General features: G+C 40.0%; 1 protein-coding gene across 1 annotated transcript in view; it reads right to left on the bottom strand.

Annotated features, from left to right (window-relative positions):
- COL6A5 (collagen type VI alpha 5 chain) overlaps positions 1-16,720 on the bottom strand; it is an 85,956-nt gene that overhangs the window by 26,663 nt on the left and 42,573 nt on the right. The window contains exons 23-33 of the mRNA XM_054595727.1: positions 16,652-16,714; positions 15,019-15,081; positions 13,504-13,554; positions 13,347-13,382; positions 11,850-11,909; positions 10,737-10,799; positions 7,596-7,631; positions 7,451-7,487; positions 4,231-4,242; positions 2,806-3,293; positions 529-622 (exon numbers count right to left, since the gene is read on the bottom strand). Of these exons, the coding sequence (XP_054451702.1) occupies positions 529-622; positions 2,806-3,293; positions 4,231-4,242; positions 7,451-7,487; positions 7,596-7,631; positions 10,737-10,799; positions 11,850-11,909; positions 13,347-13,382; positions 13,504-13,554; positions 15,019-15,081; positions 16,652-16,714 (1,003 nt within the window). The remainder of the gene's footprint in view (positions 1-528; positions 623-2,805; positions 3,294-4,230; positions 4,243-7,450; positions 7,488-7,595; positions 7,632-10,736; positions 10,800-11,849; positions 11,910-13,346; positions 13,383-13,503; positions 13,555-15,018; positions 15,082-16,651; positions 16,715-16,720) is intronic.

The raw sequence follows: 16,720 nt of genomic DNA, 5'->3' as shown, positions 1-16,720 counted from the left end.
AGAGAGAGGCATCATTTCTTCAATATTGGCACAAGAGTGTTTGAGATTTTCAAGCGATTCAGTGACTGATTACCAAGAATTAATAATCTGACCAATACTTCTTTAATCTCCCATCATTTAAATTAATGAGAAATTTTCAGTGTCCCAACATTTCTGTAGCAATTGGTAGGCAATTTGAGAAGGTCTTTGTTAAAAGCAGATGTGGGTAGCATAGATACCTGAAATCTATGAGTCATATCAAAACTCAGAAAATATTTTCAATACTTTAAAGGCTTTTAATACAAACTACCAAGCTGTTGCCAAGAAAACCCACATCAATTGAAATAACCTTCTAAACCAATTTTCACATTCTGTAGAAACTGCAAACATTACAGAGGTTGAAACTCTTGATATAGGGTATTGGAAAACAGAAAAAATTAAAATAAAATTTGCCATCAAAAGTGGAAATCTCTGATGCAGCCAGATTTAGGAACTCAGCCAGAGGATATGTACGTGTTTCAGTGCAACCAATTCTCCATTGGGTTTTACCATAGCAAAGTGTACAGCGCCAAAGTCTGTCTGATGATTCATGTTGCCCGTCTGAAGGAGCCGGAATCACCTGAAATGTCCCAGTGCTGTCAAACTGTATTGAAAAAACAAAAAGCATGTGCTTATTTGTTCATTTTCTTTAGTCATTATCAGGAAGCCATGGTGCACCAACTTTAAGGATTAATTTGAAAAACACCCAATTACCATTATCTTGTATTATAGCCTTTGCTCTATTCAGTGCATCTTTACATGTACACACAAAATCCACCCTTTTATCCTAAACATAATCCAAAGGAGAATATAAAACAGGTGTGAGCATCCCTATTTTATGATGAGAAGACTGCCACAAGATAATCACCAGATTCATCCAGTGGAGCAGGTGTTAAAACCTCACTCTTATTTCCAAGCCTTCAATTCGGCACTAAATTTTTACATGCTTCTCACTATGCACCAGCAGATCAAGTACCACACATAAGCTTCTGAAGTTGGGTCCTACACTCACAAGTTTTCTTTGGCCTCTTTAAACAGTGATCCCAACTATTGCCACCCAGATCACACTACCTACAAGCAGGCACATCTTTCAGATATCCAGTGGACTTGCTACTCACAAATTCCAATTAAAAATCTATTTCAAAAGGCAGTAGACAGCAGACACTAAGTCTATGCAAAATTCTTGTTAGTACACTGCCTGATTTTGTGTTTTTTGATTACATTTTTTGCTTTAATACTCAGCGAAGTGGACAATATGTAGCATTAATTAGTTAATTAATTAATTCATCTATTCATTGAAAAGAACTATCAATTGTGCATTAACTGTGCAAGGCACTGTGTGAGGCACTGTGCAAGGCAGAAGCTTTTATTACAATGAAATAAATCTATTATTCACAGGTAGTGATGAAGGTAACTCCCAACCTACAAACATGCTCATGCTTTTTCTCCATCTCTGTTGGCAAATTAAAGGGTTAGGAGAGACACGCCCTCTGTTTTTCTGTAAAGTGTAAAATGAACATTTGGAAATATTATAATCATTCCAGCCTTATGGTTAGAAAGTATTTACTGCCTTTCTACTCTCTACTTTTTATGAAACTGGATGTTTTGGGTGTCATTTTGTATTTGACCTTGTTGGTCCCCAATGTAAAGACTAAATGCTGCCATGGTAAATCAAGGAAGTTTATCCACAGGAGTAAACCACATGTTCTTAATGAATTCATTTATGCAACAAGTATTTATTGAAGGCCTGTACTTCAGTGTCGTGGGTACTGTGCTAGGTGCCAGAGGCACAGAAAAGAACAGAGCAGATAAAATCTTACGTGGTTGTGGGGGTCATATTCTATAACATAACAAATAAATCAATTATCTAGTACATTGGAAGATAATTATATTTTGGGAATATAATTATTTGGGATAATTACATTCAGTCAGGATCTATTGTGACTCTCCCAGTGGTTCCTATTTCTAAAAAATTCTTGGATGTGTTCTGAGTGGATTGATTCTCTCCATTATTTTTTTTACAGTAGAAATATGAGCTTTATAACCTCTTGGATGATATGATGGCTTCACACAGGTCCAGAAACATGTATTTCATGGATAATTTGAATACATTTAAAAATAGAACAGCAGATGCAGAAATTCTTCAGTTTGGTGGGTAGGGAGGGGAAACATCGATTCCATAAGAATCTGTGGCTCCAAAAGGGAAGGAACCTCTCTTGGGAATAATGTCCATACACAGCAAATGTTTTATATAACATTAGGAGTTCAAACATTCCCTAAACTCCATCCATCACAGGTTAAGACCAGCTGTTCAATGAGATACAAGGAGCAGATGACAGGTTGGAGAAATATCAGCAGAAGGCTGGTAGAGCACCATATTCTCAGCTCTTTCAATCAGACAGATCTGAGTTCAAATCTTATTTGGCCATTTAATCGCTGCACAAAATTGGAAAACTCACTCAAACTCTCTGGGCCTCAGTTTGCTCATTTTAAAAGGGAGATAACAACTGCATTGACCTCAGAGAGTTGTGACAATGTATGAGTATGTATGTACATCTCTAGGGACAGTGCCTGGCTCATAGCAAGAGCTGAGCAAATGTGTCTGCAATTATTATTCGCTGCTGTTATTGTTTGGTATTAGATTTCATGGGCCCTGGCAACAATACAGCCGTGTAAACTGCAGAGGGACTCAAGGGGTCGCATATCCCCCCTTACTCCCCACCATTCCCATCCTGCTAGTAGTATCACTGTCTTAAAAATGAAGAAGTTGCCAAGAGGAGTTCTTACCCCAAAAGCATCATCGAGAAAACCCCTCTCATTAAAAACAAAGACTGTTGGACTGATATCCAGGGCGCTAAGCTCCATGGTGGCCGCGATGAGGGATGACCTACTAGATGCTTGTCCATTGCTAAAAAACACAGCAACTCTCCTCACGTTGGCTCCCACAGATGTCCGCTTGAAAATGTTCCGGGCCACAAATCTCATCGCATTACCAATGTCTTGAGGTGCTGTGGGGCTTTTATGTTTTATCTGAGAAAGAAGCTGGAGGAGTTGCTTCTTGCTATGGTAGTCAGACCAACGGATGAGATAGCTGCTGTCCGAATCATAGGAAACCACAGCAACTCTAGCTCCCACAGGGCAATTATTTTCCCTGATATTAAGGTCATTGACAATAGAAGTGATGACATTCCTCATTTCATTAAATCTCTGGTCTGTAATGCCGTAGGACTGGTCCAGGGCAAACACCAGCTCTGTTGGATACAGTGGACACTTTTCTACAAAAATGAAAAACAGAAATATTAAGTTATATCAGTGAATCAAAAGCCTTTCCCAATCCCTTTACCCCAGTAAGGTTGGTTCACACCAAAGTCTAGGAAAATTCAAGTGTTATAGTTCTAAAACAGGAGGTACCTACATTTTTAGCTTGAAGGTGTTGCATAAAAATAGAGCATTAAAATTTGCTTATATAAAGTGCAGACTTTACAGCCTCTCTTTTCTAGTACCCAGCGGGGTACCTGGTAGATTTAACTCTAATTCATAGAGTTTTATAGGGCACTTACACGTACAAAGTTTTCGCTTTGTTTCGGAATTAAAGTGAATGGTGCCATACTTAGTGATAAGCTCAAAGACCCCAAGGGTTTACTTCAGTAGGCCTCTAGGAGACCAGGAGCCCTTGAAGTTGATATAACTGGCTTCATTGGCAATGCCATCCAAGGGATGTAGGGCACCATGCCACACGGTGGTGTAGACCCTGGGAAAACCATTCATGGCAGCGTCAGGATGACGAGTGGAGGGTACTTAGTGAGAAGAGAGGTGGGTACATGGTGAGATGAAAGGTGAGGGTTAAAGGGAGTAAAGGAGAAATCGCTTGTCCAAGAAGGTGGTGTTTACTGGGTCAAGTAGTAAACAGGGCAACAGAATATGGCCAGTCAGAGACCCCTGCCACTGAATCCCTTGGCAACACATGGCCCGCTCCGTGAACGAGTTGAGCTGTAAATTGTGTCAGGACCCAGGAAGAGCTATAGCATGAAGGGCCCATTTTACAATGAGGTCCGACACGACATGGACAGTTATAGTCCAAATCTAAAGACAGAATGTCTACAGAGAGGGAAGGCATCTTTATTCTCACAGGGTGAGAGTTTCTTTCAACCTGGTCTTTTCAGAACATAGTAATAATTTCAGCAAGAAACATTGTATGGTTAGAATACTCACCTTTCCAACAAGCTATAAAAATGAGAGAGAACGAGAGAAAGAGAGAGAGAGAGAGAGAGGGAGGGAGGGAGGGAGAGAGTCAATTACACTTTTGGAACACAGACTAAAAATCATCCAAAAACAATAAAAATTTCAACAAAGCTTAATATTTTGTTTGACTCTCACTGCACATGAGGCTAATGCCTAAATTATGGGAAGCCAGGGCTGAAGGCTGAAAAAAAGGCATACACGGAATTTTATTAACTTGTGAAACTTCTGACCCTTTCTCCTTGTGAGTCATGGCCAGCCGACTTTAGCAGAATTTCGGTTGAAATCTGAAACACTGATCACTTGCCTTAGAAGCATAATAGATGAGCTTCTGATTAAATGGTGAGCTGGCTAAAATGCAATTTGTTTTGAATCTCTTTTTGTAGCCTTCTGAGAGTCATTCAGCAAGGCAAGGCTAAAATATGCGGTTTTATTTTCTTCCCTGATAAACCCCTTGGGAACCTCTATTTTCCTGCAACAAATACTGTGAGGATTGCCCCAATGAACTTTGTCCTGGCTAAACATGTAGCTCTGGTATCTGAGTTATCCTTATGTCTAGAGAGAGAAGGGAACCTCCCACCCCCTAAGAGTTTCTCCCAAGCAAAATAGCATCTGGTTTCTCTAAGTGATTTACAGTCAGATGAAGTGAGGAAATCTTTAAGTAAGCACAGGCCTGGCAATTTTTATGTTTATTTTACTCAATTCCTAGGAAGCAAATGAGTCACTCCAACATAATGAAAGATTTTATTGGCACAGACAGCAAACTGGCCTTCATCCTGCTGCCCCACAGCAATGCTTCCCTCCCGTCAACCCTATCAATGTCTTTCGTCTCTAGCCTCTGCCAGCAGACAGCACATATACCCCGCCGCCTCCTCTGCATCTCAAGGCCTGAAACAGATGCCTTTTCTCCTGACGGAGAAGTTTTTCATTCCTTAACCTCCAACCCAGCTTTGAGGTTAGAAGCACAAGCGCTGGAAATAGACACACCTGTCTGGGTTGGAATCGCGGTGACTTTGGAGAAACTAGTTGGCCTCATTTAGTGTGGTTCTTTTTAAATTTATTTTTTCTAGAAGCCTTCTTTAATTATGCCTGTCCCTCCAAAACTCTAATCATTGGGGTCCTTCTGTTTCAGTCTCAACCGCCCTCATCTCTCTTCATCCAGCTTCCTAGATCACTTATTTGATTCTGGGGTCAGAGTCCCTGCCAACTGGTTTAGGACCCAGCCCTCATCCCCATGTGGGCAGAGAGCTGCTGCAGGATTTAAAGAGCAAACATGTTACCAGGAGTCCGAACTTACAGGGCCTCAGTGATGTCGTCTATGAAGCGAAGTCATCTGAACAAGCTCTAAAGGCCTGTCACCCAAATCCTTATCTAAGATCCAAACTCTGGAATTCCATGCTCACCGATCAGCACCTGCCTGGTCATAGATCCCAGCATTCTCCCCTGACCCCCTAATTTCCATACGAACTCCCTTCATTCTTCCAAGAGATCCTCTGCCTCCTTTGTTCTCCCTCGGGAAGGCATCATTTGATTCCACTGAGAACCAGCAACACCTTGAAGGGAGTCTGACCACACACTCACCTCCTCTACTGTGAATCTTCTTTTGTCCTCTCCCTGTGACCTCGGGCCTGGTTCTCCCCTCTTCCCTGTGCTGGAGAGCCTTGCTACTTCTCAAGCTATGCCTTTCACAAGGTCCCCTCCCTCTGAGTCCTTTCTCCACTGGTTTCTTCTTGCTCCTTTTCAAGTTGCCCACATTTGGCAGCACCTCCCCATCTCTGCAATGCCATTGCCTGTCCTTTGGTCTTCCTGGGTTTAGCCCTTGGGATTCTGTTTCTGTCTCTCTAGGTTCCCATCCTTTGGAACCTCATCTATCCATGTGGCTCTAAGGACCACAAATGCTTGAGTGACTTCAACATCTGAGTCTCCTTCCCTGACCCTCACCTGTATTACAGCCCCGTTTCATTGGCTGCCTGCACTTCACTTCAGTTTAGGGCCTACACAATGTTCCTCTACCTCTAACATGTTTAAAGTCATCACGTTTTCCTACTAGTTGGTTTCCCTCCATAACCCCTCCTCTGCCTCCTGATCCACAGTGATACAAAGCCTCTCCCTGCCTGGCCCTAAAGGGATTTTAAATTTGGTTTAGTTGTTGTCCTGTCCTTGCCACGCGCTTGCAAGGGCTACATTTTCATCCAGTCTTCTTCAGTAAAGTCTCTGGTTTTCCCATTTTACATTTTTCTGATTGTGATTGTATAAGCATGATTATAAACTCCAATGCAAACACGAAGACTAATCACCTAATATTCTACCATCCTAACACAAGTTGTTACACTTTTCTACCTTTGCCTCTAATATTTATTTCTATGTATATATATTTACCTATATGTAAAAATGAGGATCCAACTTAATTTTATGCTTTTAATGGCAATATTTTTCATATTCTGATTGTCTTCATAAAAACCTTATCTGCTTAATATTTTACCAGAAGATAATGTACCATAACATAATTATTCTGCACGTGTAAAGAGTCCAAGTGTTCAGTTATTTTGCTCTAATGAATATTCCAACATTCATCTATGCCTATAATTCTTTCCTTGTTTTGCTTTATTTCCTTTGGATACATTTTCAGAAAGGAGATTACTGAGGTGTTTTCTACCTTATTTTCCTCTTTCATAGCCAAAGGCAACCCCTCTATTTGTTGACTTCTGCTTTTTTCCTTTGCTGAAACTATTGTCTTGCTGCTGCCCATCACCTCCTCATAGTGGGGATTCAATGACGCCCATCCAAGGAGACTTCATTAATGAACTAACCAACTAACCCCAAACTCCCATGATCATGCCTTTAATACCATGTTCTCTCAGGCCTTTGTACATCATTGTTGCATGAATGTGTGAGCTAATTCACACACCATTTCAGTTGGTCTCTAATTGCTTCCCACAGGTATGATTTCTCTCCTGTGTGAATTGCACTTCATGAGCTAAGTTAAAGTTCTTGTCATTACATATACCCCTCTTCCTCCCACCTCTGATGTGAGCTGTCCCCACAGCAGCTTTCACAACAAGCCTGTGGCAGAGGATGTCTGCCTTCTCCACCAGTGAATTCAGCCTACGGGTCCTGGATGCCCACACCGCCTTCCCCGTAAGGGCCCTTACCAATCACTGATGCTCTTCTTCCCTGACACACAGATACTCACGACTATGGTCCCGCACAAACTGGATCAGATCACATTGCTATAAATAAAAAAAGAATAGAGACATGAGCACAGCGCCCTCCAAATGACCGTATTTATTTCCCAGTGGACTGGTTGGGTTTTCTTTTGTGAATAAGGAGATACGTACAGAATATATAGCTGTCCCCGCCTTGCCTTTAGGGCCCTACGAACACAAAACCAGAGAAGGTTATTGGTGCATGGATTGGAGTCTTTAACATCAAAACAAAAGCAGAGGGGGGAAAAATATACATTCCTTTTTTTTAGTTAAAAAGGATGTTTCTGCATGTGTTTATTTCAGAAAGACAGAAATCTCTGAATTTGAATGACCTTAATTTGGTTATTTTGGGGAAATTTCCAAAATAGTGGAGTACAAATGTTTGTCAACATATATTATTCACAGTGGCCGAGACATGGAAACAACCTAAGTGTCCTTTGATAGACTATTGGATAAAGAAGATGTAGTACATTATACACAATGGAATACTGCTCAGCTGTAAGAAAAGATAAAATACTACCATTTGCGACAACATGTATACATCTTGAAAACATCATGCTACGTGAAATAAGTCAGATTAAAAAGTCAAGAACCATATGCTCTCACTCATATGTGGGATATAAAACTGAAAGCAACAAAGGAACAAACCAGACAAGCAAACAAACAAAAACTCTTAGATACAGCCAACAGTATAGTGGTTACCAAAGGGAAAGGGCGGTGGGGAGGATAGGAAATTGTAAACAGGGTCAAATATATTGTGATGGAAAACCTTCTTTCTTAAAAGCACAGCTTGCAGAGAGTGATGATGCATTCCTGTTCTGGTGGATTACAATGGTCTTTCCCCACTTAAATTAAGAGTGTCAAGTTTTTTGTATCAGTGTTAAATGAGTGAAGCTAAAGTCTGCCCAGAGTAAACTGAATTATTTTATTTCTTAAAGATGTTTGCACGAAAGATATAACACTTATGAGAAGATATAATACTTCTCATTAGATAACTTAAAATTATAAACAGCAAACTTCCCAAAGCATGGCAGGAAGGAGAGGAATTTATTGAAAACTTGGAGGTACAGGTTTATAACAAATCAAGGAGTTTCAAATGCAAGCAGTAGCCTACAGCCTCTACATACACGAAAGAACCAAAGGTAATTATGTAGGAAAATGAGCATTACACAAAAGAGCAGGCACACTAAGCTCATAAATGCTGAGAGGTTATAAGAGAAAGGAGTACATGTGCTGTATTTTTCCATATATAATGCACTCCAGTGTGTACTGTGCACCCATATTTTTTGGCCCAAATTTTCATGAAAAAAATCTTTTGTTTTAATTTAATTTTTAATTTATTTATATTTAGACACTTGTTTTTCATATTATAAAGGAACTTTAGCATTTGTTTTTGAATATATTATGGCACAAGAAATTGTATGTAACAAATAGTTACAAAACACAAGAACAGACATAAGATATTTCAGGTACTACTCACGTATAATGTGCATCCTTATTTTTTCCCTTTATTTTAATGTGTATAAAAGTGCACATTATACATGGCAAAATATGATAATTAGTGAGATGATGTGAGAAAGTTCCTGAGAAAAGGCAGTCCTTTCTTGACAGCTTAAGCTTTTCTCTTTTCCCCTTCTTCCTTCCTTTTATCAGGATCAGGTTTTTCCTTGGCAGCTGGTCCTTAACATATTTGCTCACATGGTTCCCCTTGGGCAACTGGTGAATACTAGGATGCTGGCTTCAGAAAATGCTATTACAAGCTCATGCTCATACAATTTCACTGGCTCCCCAGCTGCTCAACCACAAATGTCAGTGCAAGAATCTTTGTTATAAATGGCAACTGGGTCATCTGTTCACCCATTCCTCCGATAATCAGTGAAGTGTCTGCTGAAGGCCAAAGCACCCCACTGCATGCTGCTGGTGTTAACCAGAGCTGTTGTGGCATCCATGAGTCTTCCCACGGGAGAATATTCTCTTCCTGACCAAATCAGGAAATTATGCATCTCACCAAACGATGCTGACTCATGTCCTTCCGTTTACAACTTAGGGCAGAAAACAAAAAAGAATGCACGGCCACATAAACAGAGAGAGGACCAGCTTCTGGCCAATAAATAGAAGAGGCAGCCCAGAGTTTACAGAGGATCAGAACTGCAGAGAGTATGTCCTAAAGGACTTAACTATAATTTTGAGCAAGTTTTTAAGCAGAGGCTGAAGATTAAGGGCCTGAGACAAAGAAGCCACATTCTACCAGATCAGCAGGGTCAAGTACAAAATCAGGAAAATATGGGATCCTCCCAAATGAGAGCTACAGAATCTGGACAAGAGCTAAGTACAGACTGGAGATTGGCTCACAGACTAGATTCTCACCCATCTGGCTAAGAATATTTACCAGTTAATACAAAAGAAATAAAAGATTGTATCAGAGTATCCATTACAGGTCACTGATTCTCATTCTACTATGGACTCAGTCTTCCATAAAACACCCACATTTTTTGTTTCCGTTACAATGTCCCAAGTTAGAGGACTCCTTCAGGATGTCAGAACATATTCACAAAGCACAAAACAAGGTGAGCAGCTTCTCCACTCCTTATACAATGCTGCCTGAGCCTCCTACATACAACACAGGTGCTGGCAATGTTTACTTCTTACCTGACTGTGCTCGTTAGGGGAGAAAGAGTAGGTGAATAAATCACTACAATAACATGAAAGGGACAAAAATAGAGACGTGGATATTTCATCAGAGGGAGATGTGCCCGACTCTGCCCAAGAATGCATCCAGAGGTGACATTTCTCTTACAATAGAATCATACTGGGAAGTTGCAATTATATTTCCAAATATCTCTTGAGTTTAAATTGTGAGGCTAGGAAGGCACTATGAATGGTTTTGGAAAATTCTATCAACTTCCCTAGCATGATGGAACTTTGCCAGGGTACTTTTATGAAGCTTATGCAATCCCATCCCTATTTTTTAAGCTTCAGCAAAAAATAACAGTAACAGCTAATATTTGCATTGAACTTGAGAGTTTACAAAGAGTGCTCACTTGCGATCATGATCCTCTCAGCTACCTTTTGAGGTGGTTAGCACCAGATATATCACCTCCATTTTGGAGGTAAACTGAGGGACTCAGTGGCTGGCCCAAGGACACATAGCTAGTAGGAGGCACAATCTGTACTTGAATCCAGTGCTTCTGACTTTAAATTCTGTGCCGGTTCCATTGAACATCCTAGAAGCCAGTATAATATATGTGACTTAGTTCTTACGGATATACTTACTCTCCGTCCAGGAGATCCGGGAGGTCCTCGAGATCCCTCTGCACCTTTCGAACCTGCAGTGGACTGCAGACAGAAATATGGGTTACTTTCCACATCACCTAGCCATGGGACTACCTCTGTTTCAATGAGACTTTACAATTCAAAATATTTTTTTAAAGGAAGCAACTATTAATTCAAGTCAGTTCCTTACTTGTAATATAAATAGCCATTCTTAATCATTGGTAAACATCCATTTCCCTCTTAGCCTCTTCATTTAGTGACATATTAGCTCTGGCATTGGCTATGCATTTAAATCTAAAATAGTTAAAAGCTAGGATTGGTGCTAAAAAAGAAAAGAAAGAAAGAAAGCCAATATACTAGGGCACACAGAAATCAATAAAAAACCCCTCCCAACTGCAAAGGATCAAATACAAAATATCATTGCCTACATACATAAGAGGACCTGGAAGTTCTATGTCATCCCATACCTGAAGGTGATAGATATGGAAGCTAATGAAATATATCCAGCCAGATGGAAAGTATCTACTGAATTGCATCTCTTTGACACTGATTACGACTACAGATATTACACTCGAAGTTTAAAATGAAAGGAAGCTTGTCTCAGCACTCTGTTTTTAAATAAATATAACAATCTACTCTGCATTTCGCTAATTAGATCTCAGCAGCCTTCCTTTTAGGACATTTCAATGACTACCCCAGATGACCCTGGTTGTGGGCATTGTCAGAAAACCCGCAGGGACACAGTGGAAAGATGTCAGCTTCATTTCCACTCACAGGATTGATATTCTGGGTTGTCAGATGTGCCTTAGAAAAGACGGGAAGACACTGACAATCCTTGGAACAGCCAGTTATCCATCTGTAAATCTTTATAATAGTTCAGAGTCATGGAACCATGAGCTTTTAGAGCTGAAAATGACCTTCTGTGTCATTAAGTTCAACTCTCAAGTTGTAGAAATAGAGACACTGAAAAGGTGCATTGAAGATCATAGAGCTAGGAAGTGACATCTCAGATGTCCTTGGGATGAACAATAATCCACCTTTATGATTGCCACAGAAAAGCCAGGGTCTTTCAAAGAAACATGTTTTATTTCTGGAATTATATGCCGCACTTACCCTTCCCCTAAATCCTTTGAGTCCAGGTGCCCCAGGGATTCCAGGATTGCCGATTTCACCCTGAGGATTCAGATGTAAGAAATCAATCTTTAATCAAATGTTAAAATATTTGCTATGGAAGAATAAAAATATCTCTCTCCAATCCAAAACCTAACTGATCTTATAACAATGCCATATATTAAACCCTACAAGTCATTTTCTCCTATCATTTGGAACCAAGTCATTGATACACTTAGATATTCTGTAAACTATTTTAAATTTCCTAAGTTGATTTATAAATATGTGCAATGGCTATCTAATAAAAAAAATCTTTAAAAAAAAAGCTTGAGAACCAAGGAAAACATGTGTAACATTGACTACATAAAATACTAAATAGTGAATTATTTCCTAAATTTATGTATAATTTCTGAAAAAGCTAAAGGTAAAAAAATTCATTCTGATGTTGATAGACTAATTTTGGCACTTATTTACCAATATGCTAATTTCACATTTAACCCTACATTGAAATATGCTGTTTTCCTCCCTTTATCAGTAAATTAGAAAAATTGGTCCTCCACAATGAGAACTCTTATCCTAACAGTTATTTATATAGTCCCTTCTTGTACCCTTCTCTACCTAAGGAAAGAATCTCTTTTGGTAATTTACCAATTAAAAGCACTTTTAAAAGGATTCAAATATTGTCTCTTTTCCTAGAGTTGATTTGATTTCCTTAATTAGACACTTTTTAAATCCATATTTTGAGTTTTAATTTGAACATCAAATTAAAAATGTGAAAGACACCCTTTTAGACAGGACACTTTTTTTAAAAAGAAAAACTTATTGCATAATTCCAGTGTATAAGATGGATATAACACGATCTACTCTGGTTGAAATGGAGGGTGTATCGGGTCCTGGGGCATGGAAATGGATTTCATCTGGTAGGTGATGAGGAATTCTGGAAGATGTTTGGTCAGGAGAGGAGCAAACTTAAGGCTGTGCTTTGGGGGAAAAAATCAAGTGACAGTATTGTCACTTATGTATTGTTTGAGATTAACTAAAGCAAGGAAGAAGTGCAAAGTAGGAAACCAATGAGAAGACTATGGTAATCTCTCAGGTAAGAAGAAATAAAGGCCACAAAAAAGAAGGACAAATAACAATGGTGGAAACCAAAAGCTTTTTTTTTAATATAAAAAAAATTTTTTTAGTTTTGTTTAGTTACAGTTGTCCCCATTTTCCCCTGAGATGACTGAGGCAAAGAAATAAAAAAGAGGACAAAGGACTAAACATGAGAGAATACCCAGAGTTAGGGTTTCAAGACAAGGGACATCAGGCAATGAAGCCAAGAAAATCTTTTCCAACTTACAGATTCACAGAGTTAAGTATGGTCCTTTTTTCATGAAGCTCAGGTAAAACAACTGCCTTGCTTTCTGTTTGTTTCGTTGAGGTCTACAAACTTATCTCAATTCTCAAATAAAAGGCTAAGATCATGGTAATATCAAAAGGTCATGTGCACAATACCTTTTCCCCCACAACTCCAAGTAATCCTCTTGAACCCTATAATGTTCAGCAGAAAACATAAGTAAATCAACATAACACTTCTACAGTATGATCATTTTTTCTCATATTATTTAGGTTTGATTCATCAATTAAAGAAATAATCATTTTCCATATTTACCTTTATTCCTTTTTGTCCCATAAGACCGTAGCCTGGGATGCCATAATCTCCCTGTGAACATATCAGTTCATTTCAATTTCTCAGAACTGAAAATTAATTGTAGTCTATACAGGAGAGGTTATAATGTCAGGAGAGAAGCATAGGGGACTTCCCGGTAGAGGGGGCCTAATCAGTGAATTCGAACTCTGGGAACATGTGTGTTGTTGGGTTTTCCTCACTTCTTGGGACTTCTTTGGACAGCTCTACTCTGCAAACATTGCAGGAGACAGCGGGGTGGTAATTTAGGACTTAGGAAGTCAGTGGCTGTTCCTTGCCTGGAGAATTAGGAGCTGGTCCAAAGGACAGAGGTGAGGAATTCCCCGAAAAAGAATTATAAATGGCCAATAGACATATGGAAGAATGTCATCCTCACTAGTAACCAAAGAAATGCAATTTGAAACAGTAATGAGATACCCTTTTTTGTCAATAAATTGGTAAAGATAAAAATAAGGAAGTGACAATAGCCACTTTTGGTATAAATGGCCTGAGGCAAGCATGCTGTTCCATAACACGCGGGTGCATATATCACTGGAATTTTCCTAAGAGCTCTCTGCAACAGAGCTCAAGCCTTATTTAGATGTGTGCATAATCTTTGACCGAGCTGTGCCATGTCTCTAAATTTCTATGTAGAAATGAATTACAGTTTTGTTTAAAAATTAGTTATGTACAAGAATGTTCATTTCTGTTGCTGTTTATGACAGTGAAAAACTAAAAACAAACTAAATATCCAATAATAAGAGATTGGTCAAATGAACTAAGGTACATACATTCAATAGAATATTTTGAAGTTAGTAAAAGTGATGTCGAGGGGAAAATGTAATGACATGGAAATTTGCTCCTAATACATTGTTAACAGAAAAAAAAAGAGGGATTTTTTTTTTTTGGTATCTCTAAAGAATGTTAATGATAGCTATCTCAAAATGGTGGGATTATAAGTAATTTTTTTTCTTCTCTATTTCCCAATTTTTTGCTTGGTAAATTTTTTTTATAATATCTATGCATAACAATGTAATAAACATTATTTTTAAAAAGGAACAAAAAATTGCTCCTGGGTTGGATGCTCCATGGACTGAAACTCTCATACAGCCAGAGTCACTAGAACAGATGCCTATTTCTTGGCCCTCTTCCCCTCTTCTTGTCGTTGCCCTAGAGTTTTGCAAGAAGGGAAGAAAATGGGTGGGCTGGTTTTCAACCAACATGTGTTTATATGTCCATATTGGTTTTTAAAATATTGAAATGGCCTGCTCTGACTTATCCATGACCCCCTCTGCACGACCCCTTTCCCTCTGCTGTCCTCCCTCACTTTCACAGACCAGCTGTAGAATGACAGCTGCAGGGGATGGGAGAAATGTCCCCGCGTCTTCCTAGGAGGTGCTGAAATGTCTTTTCTGCCTCATATGGTGTCAGCCTCTTTCTCTTCGCCTCAAACTGAGCGCTTGGGGCTGGGAAAGGGGTAAGGGCCCGAAAACCTCATACCTGTTCTCCTCGCTGTCCAGGTCGCCCCACTGGCCCAGATTCCCCGGGAGTTCCGGGTTCCCCCTAGCAAATGGGACAAAGAGAGTGTCAGACTGGTAAAACCAAAGCTCGCTCCCACCCCAGGAAGTGCTGTCCACTAGAAGGGAAGACAGGGTTCTCAGTGAGGGATCACTGCTTATTAGGAGATGGGGTATAGAAAACAAATAAGGGCCTTCCCCCAAACAAGCAGAAACCATCAGCAGAACCCGGGGCTGGACTCAAGGACTGCCTCCCCGGTATTATAGGGCTGAAGGAGACGGCAACGGGTGGAAAATTCACTCTTGGGAAAGTTGCTTATCTGCCCAACAAACAATTGTTTATTGTAGAAAATAAACCGTTGAGCAAGATAGGTGTGGTCCTGGTTGGAAAGAGAGGCAGACAGACAATTCTAAACCTGTGTGATAAAGTTCAGGGTGCTATGGCGAAAAAGAGAAGGGGAATCTAAATTAGATTTGGTGGGGCTGGGAGGCTGAAGAAAAGGAGGATGGATGCTGAGGCTTGAAGGATGAGTTGTGTGAACTGAAAGAAGGATCGGGGAACAAGGGAGGATATCCAGGTGGAGGGAAGGCATTGTTGAGAAGCCTGGGGCAGACACGCAGGAGGGAGAGGAGCTACAAAGCCCTAGAATTAAATAGAGTTCATCAGGAGAGGGTCTTCTAAACTCCTCTGTAACCTGGAGATTTTCCTAAAGGCCCTGGAGAAGCTAAGACTGGCTACATAAGTTGTGGACCTCAGTGTAAAGTGAAAGCACAGGACTCTTGTTCAAATACTGAAACTTTCAAGATAGTGACAGCACAGCATTAAACCAAACATAGAGGCCTTCCAAACTAGGCCTGCTCTGTGACTGCACGGGTTCCAGGTCGCTGGGCTGGCTCTCGGGGAGGGAACTGCTGAAAGGTTGCAGGCAGATTGGCAAGATTCTGAATAGGCCAATAGTGAGCTCCCTGACAATCTCCAACAGAGCCACCTCAGAGGAGGTAGGTTGAGTTGAACAGAGAACTACTTGCACAAGCAGATTTGAGTTCTGACCCTTCCCCCACCCTTGGCCCAACTCTGCCACCATGTGCATTCATGCGTTCAGGAACTCAGGGTGCGGAAAAGATTTTTCAGAGTTGTTTTACGGTGCGTGTGATCACTGTGTCTCTCCTAGTGAAGTGGGCAGCTTCATGGAGAGGTAAGCAGTTACCTCTCAATGAGAGGAAAAGAATGTATTAGCACCATACTGGTGTCTGTGCCAACGAGTTGTTTTGTTTGCTTGTTTGTTACCAGAGAAGAAGAGAAGTAAGGGGGTCAAATATATGGAAGGAGACTAAACTTTGATGAGAGCACAAAGCCGTATACAGATGATGTAGTATAGAATTGTACACCTGACTCTTATATAATCTTATTAACCAATATCACCCTAATAAAGTTAGAAATAAATAAGTTAATAAATAACTAAGTAAATTTTAAAAATCCCATCCATTTATGAGCAGAAAGCTTATGGGTGGTTAATGGCGCATGGATTCAAATGTGAAGAATTAACAGGAAAATCAAGGAAAAAATGGAGAAAATTTTCCACTTAGTACTTGAAATCTATAAAAATAACACATACTTTTTTCCCCAAAGGCCCAGGTCTTCCAACACTCCCCTTAGGTCCCATTAGCCCAGGAGGACCCTGGAA

Source organism: Pteronotus mesoamericanus, unplaced genomic scaffold (genome assembly GCF_021234165.1).
Source record: "Pteronotus mesoamericanus isolate MK-2021 breed Mesoamerican mustached bat unplaced genomic scaffold, CSHL_Meso_final scaffold_54, whole genome shotgun sequence".
NCBI classification, from domain to species: domain Eukaryota; kingdom Metazoa; phylum Chordata; class Mammalia; order Chiroptera; family Mormoopidae; genus Pteronotus; species Pteronotus mesoamericanus.
The sequence above is the reverse complement of the archived record's forward strand: the minus strand, read 5'-3'. Positions and strand labels throughout refer to the sequence as shown.